Source organism: Mastomys coucha, unplaced genomic scaffold (genome assembly GCF_008632895.1).
Source record: "Mastomys coucha isolate ucsf_1 unplaced genomic scaffold, UCSF_Mcou_1 pScaffold22, whole genome shotgun sequence".
Taxonomy (NCBI): domain Eukaryota; kingdom Metazoa; phylum Chordata; class Mammalia; order Rodentia; family Muridae; genus Mastomys; species Mastomys coucha.
The window spans coordinates 242,670,953-242,687,736 of NW_022196905.1; the positions used below are offsets into that span (position 1 = coordinate 242,670,953).

The 16,784-nt window shown below is 50.7% G+C and overlaps 1 protein-coding gene across 2 annotated transcripts in view; it reads left to right on the forward strand.

Annotated features, from left to right (window-relative positions):
- Positions 1–10,728, forward strand: part of Ca7 (carbonic anhydrase 7) — a 15,797-nt gene extending 5,069 nt beyond the window's left edge. Inside the window, exons 1-7 of one of the 2 annotated variants that reach the window (XM_031337079.1) lie at positions 1,220–1,365; positions 3,861–4,058; positions 7,994–8,112; positions 8,493–8,588; positions 8,694–8,756; positions 9,307–9,462; positions 9,952–10,726. In XM_031337079.1, the coding sequence (XP_031192939.1) occupies positions 1,326–1,365; positions 3,861–4,058; positions 7,994–8,112; positions 8,493–8,588; positions 8,694–8,756; positions 9,307–9,462; positions 9,952–10,074 (795 nt within the window). In that variant the 5' untranslated portion in view covers positions 1,220–1,325 and the 3' untranslated portion in view covers positions 10,075–10,726. Of the gene's footprint in view, positions 1–1,219; positions 1,366–3,860; positions 4,059–7,993; positions 8,113–8,492; positions 8,589–8,693; positions 8,757–9,306; positions 9,463–9,951 lie in introns of those variants that run through there. The other variant, XM_031337080.1, reaches the window with a different exon arrangement.
- Positions 10,729–16,784: the final 6,056 nt, after the last annotated feature.

Below are 16,784 nucleotides of genomic sequence, written 5' to 3' on the forward strand. Positions count from 1 at the left end.
CCCCCGGCCAATGTCTGACCAGCAGAGAGATTTTATAAATGGTTCATCAGCTTTCCTTGGGCATAGGGCCCTAGGTGCAACTATTTTCCTGTCCTTCCATCCACCCATCTGTTAATTTCCCCCGGAACTGTCTGCTGAGGCCTAGCCAGAAACAGCCTTATCCTTGGCACAAGGCCACATGTTAAGATGAATCAGATTGGGCCTACTGGAGCCAGTGGGTGGAAGACAGAAGACCTACCAGGAAGAGGATACAGCAAGGACCAGGGCTGGTGGATAGGGAAAGGTTGGGCCAAGGCAGGTATTAAGGTACCTTGACTACAAAGGGGAGGGCCTAAGTACCCAGCAGGTGCACTGATGATGCAGAGAGAAGGCACAAATAGCAGGCTTTAGCAAGACAAGCAGAAAGTCCCTGAAGGAGGGCGGCTCCAAAGAATAAGAGAGAAGCTGGGAGGCAGGACTTCATGCCTGAGTCCATTAGACTGTCTTTAGTGGGTCTAGCCTCCTCCCAGCACGTTGATTGATGCCATTACTTTCTGCTTCTACTTCAGGGCTCTGATTGCCCCTGGGCCAAGGGTTTGAAGATTGCCAATCCTATGCCTACTTCCTACATTTACTCCAAGATGCCCAGACCCTCATATCCACAGGATCCCCTTGTCCTCGTAGCTGCTGAAATGAGATGAACTGGGAATGAACACCTGGTGCTCCAGCTAGCTGACCTTGGGCAAGTCATCCTACCTTCTGCTGCCTCAGTCCCCTATTCTGTTATATAGCAGCAGTATAGACACTGTGACTGGTAGAGGTGGCTGTATCACAGGAAGGACCCAAAGCTTGATCCAGCCCCACCAACAGCATCGGGAAAACAGGCTAGGCTTCAGTTCTGGGCATTTGCTGGTTAGTGAAGCAGGGAACCTGGCACCCAACATCCAGGGCTTCAATGATGGACAAGCCTGGAGTGGAGGATGCAATGTGAAATCCTGTAGTCCTCAACATGGATGGTATCTCCTGTCCCAGAGTTCATATATGTGTTGGCAAAAAAGGAAGGAGGGTGGTGGGGGACCCAGAACCGATAAGAGATGAGGATCTCTTCATGACCACCTATCTGGACCTGGGACTTCACCGGCCAGTGGGCGGGTGGGGGGCAGGGCAAGACCAGCCTTTTCGGCTCTGGTGGGGGGTGGGGGGCGGGTCCCTGGGGAACTGCTCCTCCCGCCCGCCGCCACTTTAAGAGGCTGCTCCACCGCAGCAAGCCGGGCCGGAGCCGCAGACAGAACGAGCGGACAGAACGGAGCCGCCAGCAGGTGCAGGGCCGCGGAGACAGCAGCGGCATGACCGGCCACCACTGCTGGGGCTACGGCCAGGAAGACGGTAGGCGCAGACCCCTGGTTCTCGCCCAGCTGGACTCACTGCGACCCGTGCGTCCGACCAGGTTTTCGGAACCCTCAAGCCCCACGCTCCAGAACACCCCCCCAACCCCCTGACCTCGCTCTCGTGCAGTCCCCAGATCCCAACCCCTGCCCTGCTTCCTCTGATCTGGGCGCAAAGTCCATGCTGCGCCCCGGGCCCGCCCGCAAACCACTGGGTAGCTGAGCGCATCCTGCCACCACCTCCGCGCAGCGCGGGACTGCAGCGCTGGCTCCTACCCGGCCCTGCACTCTCTCTCCCCCGGCGTGCGCAGCGCTTGCAGGTGGCTTAGGGAGACGGGGGCGGGAGGGGGGTGGCCCAGTGGCAGCGCCATGCGCGGGTGTCATTGCGGGGAGCGCGCAAAACGGGTATGCAGGGACCTCCCTGGAGCTAGGCTCCGTGTCCCCAAGAGAGAGTTTCCCCGCTGGAGTGTCCGAGCTGCGGTGCAGGCTGGTACGCGAGGAAAGAGGGAGGGCACTTCGGGACACAACAGGAACGTCTGGGTGTCTACACCCGGGAGAGTGTTTCAGCACGTCCTAAGTGAGTGGGGCCATGGGTGCCGGGTCTGGCCTGGAGGACCGCTCCTCCATTCTCCCTCAGTTTCCTATGCATGCAGAGAAGAGTATGGAAGAAGCCGGTGAGCCAGACAGCTTGAGTGTGGGTCTGGGGCAGCAGGTCAACTCCGTTTGGTGTGTTTCTGGCCAAGAAGAGGTACGGTATGGGGCAAGGAAGGGCTTCTCCATTTCCTAGAGAAGCATGATCACCCAGGATCCTGATAGTCAGGAGGGGAACCCAGGCAGGGCAAGTGGAGAGGGGAGCTCCCCCAGCCCCACTTTTCCCAGGGATTGTCACTTTGTGAGAGCGAGCAAACGTCCTGGGCTATTTATTGTCTGTGGTAGGAAGTTGCAACTGACCAGAGGGAATTCCATAGTTGATGCAGTTTCTGCCCTCTCTGGGACTCTCAAAGACTAATGACCATGTTTTTGGAAGGGCAACCTTAGATTTGGACATACTAGACTAGACAGAGACATTCGGGGTAAAAGGAGATGACAGAGACCGGCAGAGATGGTGAGAGAGACATAGAAAAGCCAGGTTAATAAAAGACCATTTTCTGTCTGCAATGCACTGGATCTGCTTTTAAGTGCCGCCCCGCCGCCCCCGTCCCCGTAGTCCCAGTGCCCGTTCCTAACCTTCCTACAAGCCCTGTCCTCTAACTCTGTGCTTCGAGCGTCCTGAACAGCTTGTTCTCTTCAGGCACCTACCTCTCACACAGTCAGACCTGGGCGGTCCAGCTCAGGAACGGGAAGGACAGAGGACAGAGGTGCCCAAATGCGGCATAGCTCACAGGACTTCAAAAATAACCCAGTAGGGCTGGGCCACCATTCTGAGTCATCCATTGGGGACACAGCTCTGTCGGCACCTGCTGCTGTTTTCTCGGGAAAACTTAAGAAGCCAAAAAGGGGGAGAAGCACCAGCCGGCAGTAGCTCTAAAAATAGGCTGCCTCTCAGGATGTTCCCCAGGGAGATGCTGAGCCTTCCCACTGCAGATGGAGTCTCTGGGAGGCAGGTGGTGGGTGCCTGTGGGTGTGCACGCAGGTGTGTGTGTGTGTGTGTGTGGTGTGTGTGTGTACATACAAGCATTTTTGGGAATATGTGTGCATGGGTATGTGGTCTGCTGTGGCCCCTTCTTTGGGTTTCCAATAGAAGATGTTTATGTATGAGGGTGCATATGTGTATGTGTCAGATGTAATCAGCAGGCCTGGGGGGTGTGCAGGGAGAGCTTGGACCGGCTGAGTCCAGGTCACTGCATATTCATACATATATGCATGTACACAAGAAGATCTATATGGACCTGTCAGCATATGTTTGGAGAAGACAGAGGCAATCCATGCACAAGCTATATGTCTATACCGGTGCATGTGACATGCTGTGTGCTTATACTGGTGCATATATGTACCTGTGAGCACACATGACTGACCCCCAGTTTCTCATTTACAACACGAACCCCATCCTGCTTTCTACCCCCATAGAATTGTGGTTGTGAGGAGAAAACACACCCCCTACTGAAAGCCAAGTTGATGAGAGTTTTTATTATTCTAAGTGCCAAGTTTGCACTAAGTTCCTTGGGGGTACAAGAAGAGGCTAAATTGCTGATAGGATTAGGTAAAATAGAATGGCTTCAAGGGCCTCCCTGGGTGTTTGCTGGGGGCTGGGCAGAGTTACTATCCGGAACCACCTCTGAGCTTAAGGCTGTGTTATGTGCCTGTGCTTCTCTGGGCTCCTAGCAATGCTGGGGAAGGGAATGAGAAGGATTTGGAAGCTGTTTCCCAGACAAGGTAATGGCAGGTGAATGAAGACATGAAAGAGGTGGGATTAGGATTTGGGGTTGTGCCCCCCAGAACTTGGCTTGTCCCCCAAAGCTTGGCTGGCCTGAGTCCTTGACCCTTCTCTACTTATAGGCCCTTCAAATTGGCACAAGCTGTATCCCATTGCCCAGGGAGATCGCCAGTCACCCATCAATATCATATCCAGCCAGGCTGTGTACTCGCCCAACCTGCAGCCACTGGAGCTTTTCTATGAGGGCTGCATGTCCCTTAGCATCACCAACAATGGCCACTCTGTCCAGGTGGACTTCAATGACAGTGATGACAGAACCGGTAAGTGGCCCCTGCCAAAACCTGACAGCAAAGCTCTCCCTCTCATCAGCTGTGGTAAAGCCTGGAGCTCAGCCTCAGCCTCTCATTGCATAAAATGGAGCAATAAGATCTATTCCCTAGGGGCATAGAGAAAGCAGTGAAAGAAATCGAAATGATGATGGAAGTCCTGCATAAAACAGATGTTCACGAAATGCTAACTCCCTTCCTTCCATTCCTCTCAGAGGTTCAGATCAGTTTTGTTTTCACTCCTATCACCTTGGCCCAAGCCCTCTTCACTGTGATCAGGACTGACCCACAAAAGAAGATGAGGGGACTGAGGTGCTCCGTGTGCCCAAGTACATGCTAGAATTCAGGCAGTCTCAGCTGGGTGGTGGCTGTGCATGCCTCTAAGCCCAGCCCTCAGGAGGCAGAGGCAGGCAGATCTCTGAGTTGGAGGACACCCTTGTCTAGTACACAGCAGGTTTCTGCAAGGGCTACACAAGAGAACCCCTATCTCAAACAAAAATAAACAAAAAGAATTCTGCTAGCCTCTCCTTTAGTCTTCCCAAGAACCCATTACAGTGCCTGAGGCTCAATGGTAGAGCACTTACCCAGCATGCACAAGGCCTGCATCAACCCATCGGGGCAGTGGATACAGCTTAGTTAATACAGTGTTTCCTTAGAATGCAAAAGTTCCTGGGTTTGAGCCCCAGCATCTCATAAAAGCTAGGTTCAATAGTACATACCCATAATCCCAGAACTCTAGAGATGGAGGTAGGAGGACAGATGTTCAAGGTCAGCCTTGGCTACATAGTGACTTTGAGGCCAGCCTGGGTTAGTGATCTCATCTAAAACAATACCTCCCTGTTATCCCATCAGATGGGGAAGCGAATCCTCAATAAGCTTCTGCTCTTGCTGCAGAGGGGAGAAAGCCTAGCAGATTTCCTAGGAGCAGAGGAAAAAGCACTCCTTCAGACTGACTCTGGAAAAAGTCTTCACACAGACAAGGGGTCTAGATGATAGTTTATGGAGAAGCAGTTTGTAGGCTCCAGCTTCAGAGGTCTCTCCATGACCTTCAAGGTCCTCACCACCATGGGCCAGAGTGAAGTCTGCAGGATATTGTGGCTGTGCCTTCTGAGGCCTCTTTGCTTTGAGACCAGAGTCCAGGTTTCCAAGATAAACTACTAGGCAGAGGCCTTAGGAAAAACTCTCTTTTGGTTTTTTGAGACAGGGTTTCTGTGTATTGCCCAGGCTGTCCTGGAACTCACTCTGTAGACCAGGCTGGCCTCGAACTCAGAAATCCACCTGCCTCTGCCTCCCAAGTCCTGGGATTAAAGTCGTGTGCCATCACTGCCCAGCTGGAAAAACTCTATAGTGAAGGAACATTCTTATTATAGGCTCTGTGAGAGAGTGAGTGGGGTAAGAAGAGAAACTGTTAGGTTTTTTTATGTAAGGAAATTTGATTTTTTTTTTTTATTTTTACACTTCCCTGCACCCTACTCAATGAGGGCATTCAGGAGAACTTAGCTGTCTAACAGAAAATCAAGAGAAAAGAAAGCCCTGCCTTTCACAAGGAGAGTGACTAAAGTTACTTATCTCTGAGTTCCCTGGTCGGGTAGTTAAAAAAAAAAAGAGGAGACTCGGTCATAGTTTCTCCAGAAGAAGCAATGTGTTGCCTAGTTTTGTATTATAAGAAGAGTCCTGGGAAGGCAACATGGGACCCTAGATGACCCTAGATGGCAATTATGGGGGAGCAGTTGTTCTAACGAACAGCCTTCAAAGGCTCAACTCAAACAAGCCTCTTTGACTTAGGACTGGAGTCCAGGTTTCCAAGGCAAATTCCTAGGCAGAGGCCTTAGGGAACAGTTTTTAGTGAGTATTTGGATAACTGGTCTGAGGATTCACACCAAAGGCCTGGCTGGAGCTCTACTTCCCCAGGGGCCCAGTGGAAAGAGGAAGGTGGGTGGGTTCTGCCATCACCCATTGTAGGTTACACTGGCGGTCAAGTAGGCTGACACTCACAGAACATCAAGTACATAGAGAGAGTTCATAGTGGAAGGCCCCAGCCAGAGTGTCTGTGATCATAAAAAGGCCCCAGCAGAGTGTCTGTGATCATAAAAAGCAGCTGTTCTCAATCTGTGGGTACTGACCCTTTGGGATGGTGGATTGAATGACCTTTCACAAGGGCCACCTAAGACCATCAGAAAACACAGATATTTACATTACTGTTTATAACAGTAGCAAAATTATAGCTATGAAGTAGCAACAAAAATAATGTTATGGTTGGGGATAGGGGTCATCACAACAAGAGGAACTGTATTAAAGGGTCCAAGCATTAGGGAGGTGGAAAACCACAAATACAAAGTGAGAAGTGGGGTACCCTTCTGGTACCGTCCTGTAAGGTTAGGAGAAGTAAGCTCAGATAGGTAGAACCCTGCAGATAGATCTAGAAGTCTCCCAACCACAAAACAGGCTAGTGTTCTGTGCAGAACCACCAACCCCAGTTCAGTTTGTCAACCTGTACCGTGGGCCTTGCATAGCCTGCGTCTGGCATAACGCAGTAGAGATGGACCTCTGGACTTTGTCCTGGTCACCGATCATGAAGTGGCCTGGTGGAATTGAGCTTAGATGTCACTTGATCCAGGAGCTCACATTCAGGCCTAGCTAGGGCCTTTCCACCCACAGATCTCTTTCAGCTGGAAATTCTAGCAGTCCCAAGAGGCCTTATGTGTAGCCCTAGATCACCAGCTATCAAGGTGAGAAAGTTACAAAATCGCCATGACTGGGGCCCTCCAAAGAGGCTGTTTGTACAGGAGATGGCCCTGGGAGGCCCTAGGACTGACTGGGAATGTAAGTACTCTCAGGAACTGGCCTCCTGTTCTAAGGCAAGGCTCTATGTTGGAGGGAAGCAAGGCAGCCTGGTAGGTGGTTAGGAGTTTGGGGTATGCTCTGTACCTCGTTATATGGCCTTACCTCAGTTTCCTCCCTTATAAAATAGGTCCAGCCAGGCAAGGTGACACACTCCTTTAATCCCAGCACTGGGAGACAGAAGCAGGCAGATTTCTGTGAGTTCAAGGCCAGCCTAGTCTACAGAGTGAGTTCTAAGTCAGCCTGAGATACATAGTGAGACCCTGTCTCAATACACACACACACTCAAAGTAAAAAAATAAAAAAAATAAAAAAAATAAAAGCAAGATTAGAATGGGTCCCAAAATAAACTCTGTCCCTCTTGAGCTACCAAGATAACTAAAAAAATAATGTTGTTCCCATTCAGCCATGGGTAAGGCCCACAGAAATGGGATGCCTATTGTTTGTAGGAACAAAGGGTCTGAGAGACAGGAGGCCAGCTTCTACAGGAAATCTGGCTGGAGTTGGGAGAGAAGGGCCATTATAAAGCCCTACGCTATCAGAACAGGCTCCTTAACTATTCAGTAGGCTGTCATACCCTCTGCCTTGACCCAGACTTGGGGGTCAGACTGTAGTGACTGGTGAGACAAACTCATGTCCTATCCAGCAAGTTTTCCACATGGAAAATATAGACCCTAGCTAGGCTTGGTAGTATAGGCCTAGATCTTAGCTACTCTGGAGGCTCATACGGGAGAATAGTTCATTCAAAGAGAGCAGAGCAACTTAGCTCTGCTAAGGGCCGGAGATTAGCTCAGTGATAGAGTGCTTGCCTAGAATATTTGAGGCCCTAAATTCAATCCCCAAGATGGCCAAAATAGATAAATTATGGATTGAGCCCTTGGTTGGGATATAGCTCATCAATAGAGTGCTTGTCTAACATGCATAAAGCCCTGGGTTTGATCCCCAACATCACACACACACATACACACACACACACACACACACACACACACACAGTACCTACCTGGACTGCCTGGGTCCTGGAACTGCTGCTCACCAAAGCTGAATGTTCTCCCATATGAACAGCTATATCCCACTTCTACCCACAGTGGTGGCTGGAGGCCCCCTGGAAGGGCCCTATCGTCTCAAGCAGCTCCACTTCCACTGGGGCAAGAAGCGTGACGTGGGCTCAGAGCACACAGTGGACGGCAAGTCCTTCCCCAGCGAGGTGAGGTCTTTTTCACTGTATCCCTCTGATACCTGAGGAAGGAGGGTATATAGGACAGTGGGCGTAGGTGGGCCTCAAGGATGGCTGGAGAAGGGCTCTCTGAAGAACATATGGAGGAACACCTAGGGCCTTTGGGAGAGACTCCCCTCTCCATCTGCATGCAGTCCACACACCTGAACTATGTATCCTGGAGTTTTAGGAAGGACCCAGAATGGGATGGACACTGCCTGTGGTTCTCCAGGGGTTCCCTAAGATCCTGGGATCAGGGGGCTTGCAGCCCCACCTCTTACAAAGGGAGCAAGGGAAGACTGATTTCCTGCCCCTGCTGTTTCTGGAGGCACTCAGCCCTGGTCTGGCCTGGCTTGTTCTTGCCTCTCCAGCTACATCTGGTTCACTGGAACGCCAAGAAGTACAGCACTTTTGGGGAGGCGGCTGCAGCCCCCGATGGCCTGGCTGTGGTCGGAGTCTTCCTGGAGGTGGGTGGTGGATCCCCATGGCTGGGAAGAGGATGGGAGACTCACACATTCCTTTAGTTTTGGAAGGATGGGATTGGGGCACTCACACTGTCTTCTTCTGGACAGACAGGAGATGAGCACCCGAGCATGAACCGCCTGACAGACGCTCTCTACATGGTTCGATTTAAGGTGAGACTGGCTGGGGTACCCTAACCCTAACCCTAACCCTAACCCTAACCCTAACCCTAACCCTAACCCTAACCCTAACCCTAACCCGGAGCAGCCAGCTGGAGAGAGATGATGGTCGAGACTGGCTCATAGAGTGGCCCATTCACTTTTGCATTCTGGCCACACACCTAGCTAAGACTCAATGTTAGGGCTGGTTCCTCAGGCACTGGACTTGGCCTTCTTCATTGGGACCCCACAGGTGCTTGGCATACAATATCTAATCATATGGATGGTGGGCTGGCTGCTACATCTCCCCAGTGAGGTCATCCAAAGGCAAGGGTATGAATAGGATGACCAGAGAGTCCCCAAAGCCACAGTTTTTACATGGAAGCAAATGAGAAGGCCTGGCCCTGGCTGGGAGGTAGCACCTAGGGTCACAGATATTTGCCTACAGTTTGTATCATCATGTCAAGAAGAGGCCCAAATCTTACTGACAGCAACGAGCAAGGAAGCCCTTGGGCTGATCTTGGTAGGAGCTCTGTGCTAATTCCTAGGTTCCCGTCCTTCCCAGGACACCAAGGCCCAGTTTAGCTGCTTCAACCCCAAGTGCCTGCTACCCACCAGCCGGCACTACTGGACCTATCCTGGCTCCCTGACTACACCCCCACTCAGTGAGAGTGTCACTTGGATTGTGCTCCGGGAGCCCATCAGAATCTCTGAGAGGCAGGTGAGTCCTCCCAGGGTTCCACAAATGGGGACGATCAGATGTCAGCCCTGGCAGGATGGCTCTCAACCGGCAAGATATGGTCTGGGTGGGCCCTTCCATTTGGCTACCATTTTGACTACTAAACCATAGGATCCTTTGATTGATGTTAGCTTGGTTGCTAGCCCTGAAGACCCAACCCTGGCAGGAAGAGAAGGGGCCTGATCCTGGGATCACTGTGTTTCAGTTAGAAAGCGGCAGTTGCCCAAATGCTAGATAAGATCAGAACCAGCCTTCTGGTTTCATGTTCAGGGACCCATTAAGAATCAAATAACTAAACAAATAAATAAATAAATAAATAATGAATAATGACTCCCAAAGAAAAGAGAGGGCAGGGAGAGGGGAATCACGAAGGAGGAGCAGAAGGGTAGTACTCCCTGAGCAGCATCTGGGACCATAGAAGGAAGATAGCACCCCATCCGTCCCTGCCCTGACCATCCTTTTTGTCCTAAGATGGAGAAATTTCGGAGCCTGCTCTTCACCTCAGAGGATGATGAGAGGATCCATATGGTGAACAACTTCCGGCCACCACAGCCACTGAAGGGCCGAGTGGTCAAAGCATCCTTCCAGGCCTGAACTTCCCACCTCCCCAGCCAGCCACTGGGGCACCATCCTCCCAAGGGCTTCCACGTCAGCGGACACCAAACCATCTGAGGCTCGCTCCCAGCTGGGGGCTGCTACAGGCCCTCCTCTAGCTGGCTTGCTCCTTGACCACATTGAAGAGTTCTTGATGGAACCCTTGAGTTGTGGGGTACGCTCCTGCTGTCCTGGGGGCTGGAAGGACAGGAACTGAGCAGAGTCCAAGCCTGGGCTGCCTCTGTACCCCCAGATCCAAAGGCCCCTGAGAATTTCCTCTTGTCTTCCCTGATGGCTGTATCAGCAGCCCCAACTGGAGTTCACACTGTGATGGCTAAGACACAGCCCCACCCCCTGGGGGGGTAGGCAACTGTCTCTGCCATAAAGACTCAAGCAATAATTAGAGGTGGGCAGAGCTGCCCACTCTGCATTACCTCTTCTGCAGGCCTCTGCCATACATGCACCTCACTGCCAGGCCATTACAATAGCACCCAGATGATGGAGACGATGTGGCCTCCTCCAGCCATCTGCTGCCACGGGCAGGCCCTGGCTATAGCTTATATACTATCTCCCTTTGTTCCTACCCAGCCACCAAAGCCACCTACATAATAATCCATTCATGTACTAGCAAATAAATTCATTTATTCATGGATTCAATTCTCCCTGAGTGCCTATGCTCTGTCCAGTACTGTTCTAGGCTCTGGGGAGCTGGTGGGAGGGAGTCAGGGAGGGGCTAGCACTGACTACCCAGAAGCTGTGGGAGCAGAGTGAGAAGCTGCCTCTTTGGGGATAGATATGAATAATCCTAGCCACTGTTCTGAGGCTGAAGGAGTTTGAGGTAGAGCAAGTGTGAGGCTTAAGGTGGGAATCTAAGGTGACTACAGGGCTGATCCACAAGGCAAGGTTAGGGGTGGGGGTGGGGCTACTGAGGACCCATTGGTAGGGCCATGTGCAAATGGGGCAGATTCCTGCAGAGTGAGGGGAGGAAACAGTGGCCTGTGGCTAGGAGACAGAGAAAAGAAGAGACCAGAGGGTGGGATGGAACCCTGAGAGGAATCCATTTTGTTAGATGCACGTATTTATCAGCCGGGGAAGGGAAATTTAAGGTGGCACAAAATCTACCTCTAAACTTTGTATTTACAAAAACCTGAAAATGAGTGTCCCCTTAAATTGACACCAGAAGTACTTCCTTCTCTTCCTACCAGTCTCAGTTTTGGTCCAGGGAGCTCCTGTGGCTGCTCACATTTGGGTTTAGTGTCTCAGTGAGCATTGTGGACCCAGTGAGGCAGCCAAGCAGGCCCTGGACAGTGAAAGGACCCAGGCATAAAGGGCTGGGGACCTGGGAGAGTGACCGGTGCGGTGAAGTACACACTTGGCATGGGTGGGGAGGGGCAGCTGAGGGGGGCCTTGGGGAGAAAGAGACTGGCTAGAAGCAGGGCTGGCGGTCTGACAGCAGGTCACCTGTAGGGCCGTGCGGGGCAGTGGTCTGCTCAGGTAACTTAGGCTCAGTAGAGTATTTGGCTTTGAGTCCTGGAGCTCCTGCGGGCAATTTCTGCTTGCAGGGGGCGGAAGAAGCTTGGCCATAACTCCTGAGTCTTTGGTTCCTGTTTAAGGCACAACCCCTCACAGCTGCCCCTGCAGGACATGTGTGTTCTATCAGGTAGACAATGCCCCAAGCTCCCAGCATTCTAGCTGGACCCTACCCCAGTTATCTGACCACAGCCAAACATGCCACGTCCCATACAATAAAAGGGGCGGTTTGCCTCTCCTTGCTCTCTTGCTCTCTTGCTCTTTGTTCTACTCTTGTTTTTTTCCTTTCCTTTCCCTCCCTCTCTCTCTCTCTCTCTCTCTCTCTCTCTCTTTCTCTCTCTCTCTTCTCTCTCTCTGTCTTTCTCTCCTTCTCTCTACTTGACCAGCCTACTTTCTCCTTCCTACAATAAAATATCTCATTTATACATTGCCTTCCTTTTTAACTAACGCACGCCCCGCCCACAGGTCAACACCAGGGAGAGAGCCATCGTCTGCAGCCCAGGCCCTGCTTTTGGTACAACAGTCACCTATTTGCCATATTCCTAGCTCTTGTCACTTTCATTGTAGGGAAAAGTAACTTCCAGGTCACAGGGTACTGCTGGGCCTTGGGCCTCTAAGGTTAGAAGCAGCTTGCAAGGCTTGGTGGTATAGTCCTATAGTCCCAACAACTTTGGAAGCTGAAGGAGGAGAATAGTAAGTTTAAGATCTGCCTGGATGGCAGACTTCAAAGGCAGCCTGGTAAGTCAGTGAGACTAAGTCTCAAAGCAGAAAACAAAAAAGAAAGGACCCCCAAAGTACCATCCCTCTCTGGGGATCTATGGCAGTTGTTGGCTAATGAAAGGGGGAAAGTCATTTTTCTTTGGGGGTGTGGTTACGGATAGGAGGCTCATGATCCAGTGGATGACTACATTCCCTCCCACATGGTCAACATTAGTGGGACTTAGTGGGCTAGTAAGAATAATGGCACGAAGTTTGGAGTGAGATGGATTGGTGGGTCCCAGAGGGAATTAGACAGGGGTAATAGGAGGTGAACAAGATCACAATACATTATATGCCACCCTGTGGCTGCTTCCCACTTGGGGTAGTTGCCCATTGCACACCTGGTTGAACTGGAGGAAAAGAACCTTACCCAGGCTGGTGGGCACAGGCAGGATCTTGGTAGGCAGTGAGTGAGAGGAGAGTGGGCAGGCAAAGAACACACACTGGGGAGCAGCTTCGAAGAACTGGTTCAGTTTATTGGGGGTGGGGGGACGAAGCTATTTAAACCTTTGGGGGTGAGGAGGGGCTACTGGGGTAAGTTTACATCATTGGCCAGTGCCAGGGTGCTGGGGATGCCTCATTAGCATAAGGAGGAATTCCAGGTGCTGCTGGACACTGGCTCTGTGACTTTCTCTGGTGAGGCAAGGGTTGGGGGCACAGGGCTACATGCTCAGGAACATGCCAACCTAGGGCAGTGGGGGGCAGTGATCCTACTCCTGCCCATCTCATGGGAGATTTCCTGGGTTTAGACACACTTCAACCCCACTCTTGCTCCTCCTGGTCTCACAGCTCCCTGGCCCTACAATTGTATATATGTATGAAGTTTCCAGAGAATAAATAAAAACATTTCAAAAATAAAAAGAAGGCTGGGGGTGTGGCTTAGCTATAGCACTTGCCTAGCATGCATGAGGTTCTAGGTTCAATCTACAGTACTATGAAAAGAAAGAGAGGAGAGGGGAAGAAGAAGAAGAAGAAGAAGAAGAAGAAGAAGAAGAAGAAGAAGAAGAAGAAGAAGAAGAAGAAGAAGAATGAGGAGGAAGAGGAGGAAGAAGAGGAGGAGGAAGAAGAGGAGGAGGAGGGGAGGAGGAAAGGCAAGAAGGGAGGGAGGGAGAGAAAAAAGAAAAAGGTGAAGCTTACTCCATCAGTTGCACCTCCTGTTCTCAAGCTCAGGACACATCTGCCTCCAAAGTGAGCGAGGCTGGGAGGATAGGAAAGAGGACGCCCCTCAGCAGTGGCTGCCCTGACACAGGGCTAGGCATAGCTGTGCCCTGCTTTTGGGCTGGTTTCTTTCTCCAGGTTTCAGAAGTAAAGAAATGGTGGGGAGGGGGGCATGATGTATCTAGGGGCACTTTCTCCCCAGTTGGGGGCAGGGGGCAGGGAAGTAAAGTCAGCAGTGTGCGCTATAAGAGCAATGGAGAGCCGGGGGCAGAAGTCCAGCTCTGTACTGTCTGAGAACTGCTGTTACTCCATTTTATGGGTGAGGTTATGAAGACAAGCCCCAGAGCAGGCATTGAAATAGATATGTCTGACCACCCTCTTGCTTCTGGATCTAAGGAGGGAGTGGGGAATGATGGTGTCCTCCTGGAGGTGGTGTGCCCCATTCTGTTGGCTGTGCCAAAGACCTTGTCCAGCCAGCTCCTCTGGGGACTGTGGCACCTCAGGCTTGGCACTGCAAAAGACTTGGAAAATTGGAGCTGGTTTTATAATTATCCCGAGGCCGCCAAGAATCCTCACTCCACAAGTCCTTTCTCTTAATTTATTTTTTAAATGTAGAACTATTTAAAAACCCAATGTGGCCTCCTTATGTTACAATCACAGCCTAAAATCTGACCCTTTTATAGCCAAATGAAATGACCCAGCCGGATGCCAAGTGCCTCCAGCAAACCTAGCCTTCGGGGACCTAGGACTAGGTTCTGAATCTTCATCCAGAACAAGCTCCTTGGTACATTTCAAGGATACAAGACAAGATAAGTTTTGCTTGCTCACAAGACCCAGAGAAGCCTTCCCTGGCCAGTCAGGGTGGGCCGCAGAGACACAGGCCCATGTAAGGTATAACTTATTCTGTGTCCTGGCTTCCTTCTCAAATACCTCAGAGAGGAACCAAGTCCCCAAGGAAGTCTTTTCTTTAAAAGATGGGGAGGAGAATTAGCCATGAAGCTAGCAATCCCTGGGGCTCTTGTCACAAAGAACTTGCCCCCAATGTCAAGGCCGCTCCTTGCAGAAACTGCTCCTGCAGAAACCTGGGAATATCCCCTATGGACTGAGCTGGCTCTGGACATTCACCCTCTAGGGTACTCCTATTGGATGAGGTGGCAAGGAAATGAACAAGTGTTGCTGCCTGGAAGCAGCTGGTGTCCTGATTGATAGGAGCTGAGGTAGCAGAGGCCCTTGAGATGGAGCTGGAGTTGACTAGGAACAAAGAGGAAAGGCAGACCACCGTATCAGCCTACGTTCAATCCTAAATGACAATGGCTGCTCTTGTGGGGACATCTTGGGGGACTTCTAACACCCAAGGGTCTCAGCATTAATGCTGTGGCTGCCTTCAAAGGCAGAATGTACTACTGACTGTCACAAGTCAGTGAGAAGAGCAAGGTGACGGTGAACATGAAACATTTTGACATATTCGTCCCTTTCAGGCACAAATCTAAAAGCAGACATGCCATTGAAGATCTCCAAAGCTTGTTTCCTCCTCCATAAAATGGAAATGATGTAACTTGAGCCACATCTGTAGCTTCAGATTTTCCTATAGCGATATTTAAAAATGTAAACGGAAATCGTCTTTTGTTTTAGTACAGGAGATAGGATTTAGTAACTCAAGCATGCTAAGCATATGACAAACAAGTCATTTTACTAATAAATTTTAGAGTTGGAGGTGTAGCTCAGCAGTAGAGCAATTCTCCAGTTACTTAAGGCTCTGGGTTTAACTCTTACCACTGCAAGAAGAATAAAAATATGTTTTATTTTAACTTAAAATATATCCTAAGCATTTTTAAGTATTTTTATGTATTATCAACATAATAAACTATTTTTATGTATTATCAACATAAACTATTATTGAGATATTTTACGTTATTTTCTGTACTAACCTTTGGAATCTGGTGTGTTTTATACTTCTGGCCTTTCTCTACTTTAAGGAGCTCTATTTCAAGTGCTCACATATCACGTGTGGCCAGTGGGGATTGTATTAGATAGTGTGATCTTAAAAACACTTATTATTGGGTTATTTGCTGGTACAGCTTCTGGAAAGACTCTCTGGGCCTACAACCAGGCAAAATGGTTGTAGAAAGGAATTGGACCTGCTCTTGGGCTCTGTCCCCTTCACGAGAGCAGCCATTGCCATTTGGTATCAAGCTGGCTCCCATGCCAGGCCTGCCTCAGCTAGGAAACATGTCCATCCTCCTATTTCACTCCTGCCCTGCTAGCCTTATCTCGGCACCTGACAGAAGTTTGTTCCCCTGTAGAAAGATCAAGACTAGGCAAGAAGCTGATTGCAGAAGGCTGTTGGGGATTGGTGTGGTGGCAGTGTCCCCAAGAAAGATCCTGCCTGTGTTGAGAAAACTTGGTTTCTCAACTTTCAGCTTGGGAGGGTTTCCTGGAAGCCAAGGGCAGAGTAGCTGGCATCCTTGTAGAGGGATGGAAGCCTTAGAGGTGGGAACATGGAGCAGACAGCCCAAGAGCTCTTGCCCAAAGCATGGGTTCACTAAGAGGAGGTCGGGGGTTGGGGGGGGGGTGGAAGGGTGGAGGTGTGGAGGGGTAGAACTCAGAGATTCCCAGGCTTTGGGGACTACTAATGCCAAGTGGAGGTTTTCACCTCTGGCAAAGGGCCACAGGAACCCCAGAAGTCTAAGAATAGCAGGACTGTTGGCTTGAAGGAAGAGAGCCCTTCCCAAGGTTCAGGAAGTAGTGGGCACTGCTGGGCACATGTTTATTATATAAACAGGAAGCTTCAGGGCAGTCTTATCAGGTAGTCACTGACTCTACCGCACCCCTCCTCGACCTGTAGGAGGGATTCAGACCTGGCCCTGTGGTCTAAATCGCTCTAGCTGTACCTCAGGTGGTTTTGTCTTGAGGTCTACGGAACAGTGAGCAGGGGACCACCTAGGGCCAGTGAGCCCTGGGTTCTCTCAGGTTTTCACGAAGGAGGACTTGGAATTCTCCCCCTCTTCTCCATCTGCTTCGACTCCAAACGGTAAGTTCTCTGGAGGGCACCCAAGGCTACTTACCAAGGCTCCCTGGTGACATTGGAGAGTGAGACATTGCTACCACGGCTCCTGAATGTTCAGGGGTAGAGTTTGGGGGTGGGGTGGGGGTATAGCGCCTTCAGCCAGCTGAAGCCATGAGCATCTGAGCCCACACTATTAGATGAACATAAAGGCCGAGGCCACGAAGGGAACAAAATCTGCTGAATTTTGTTCCCTTAA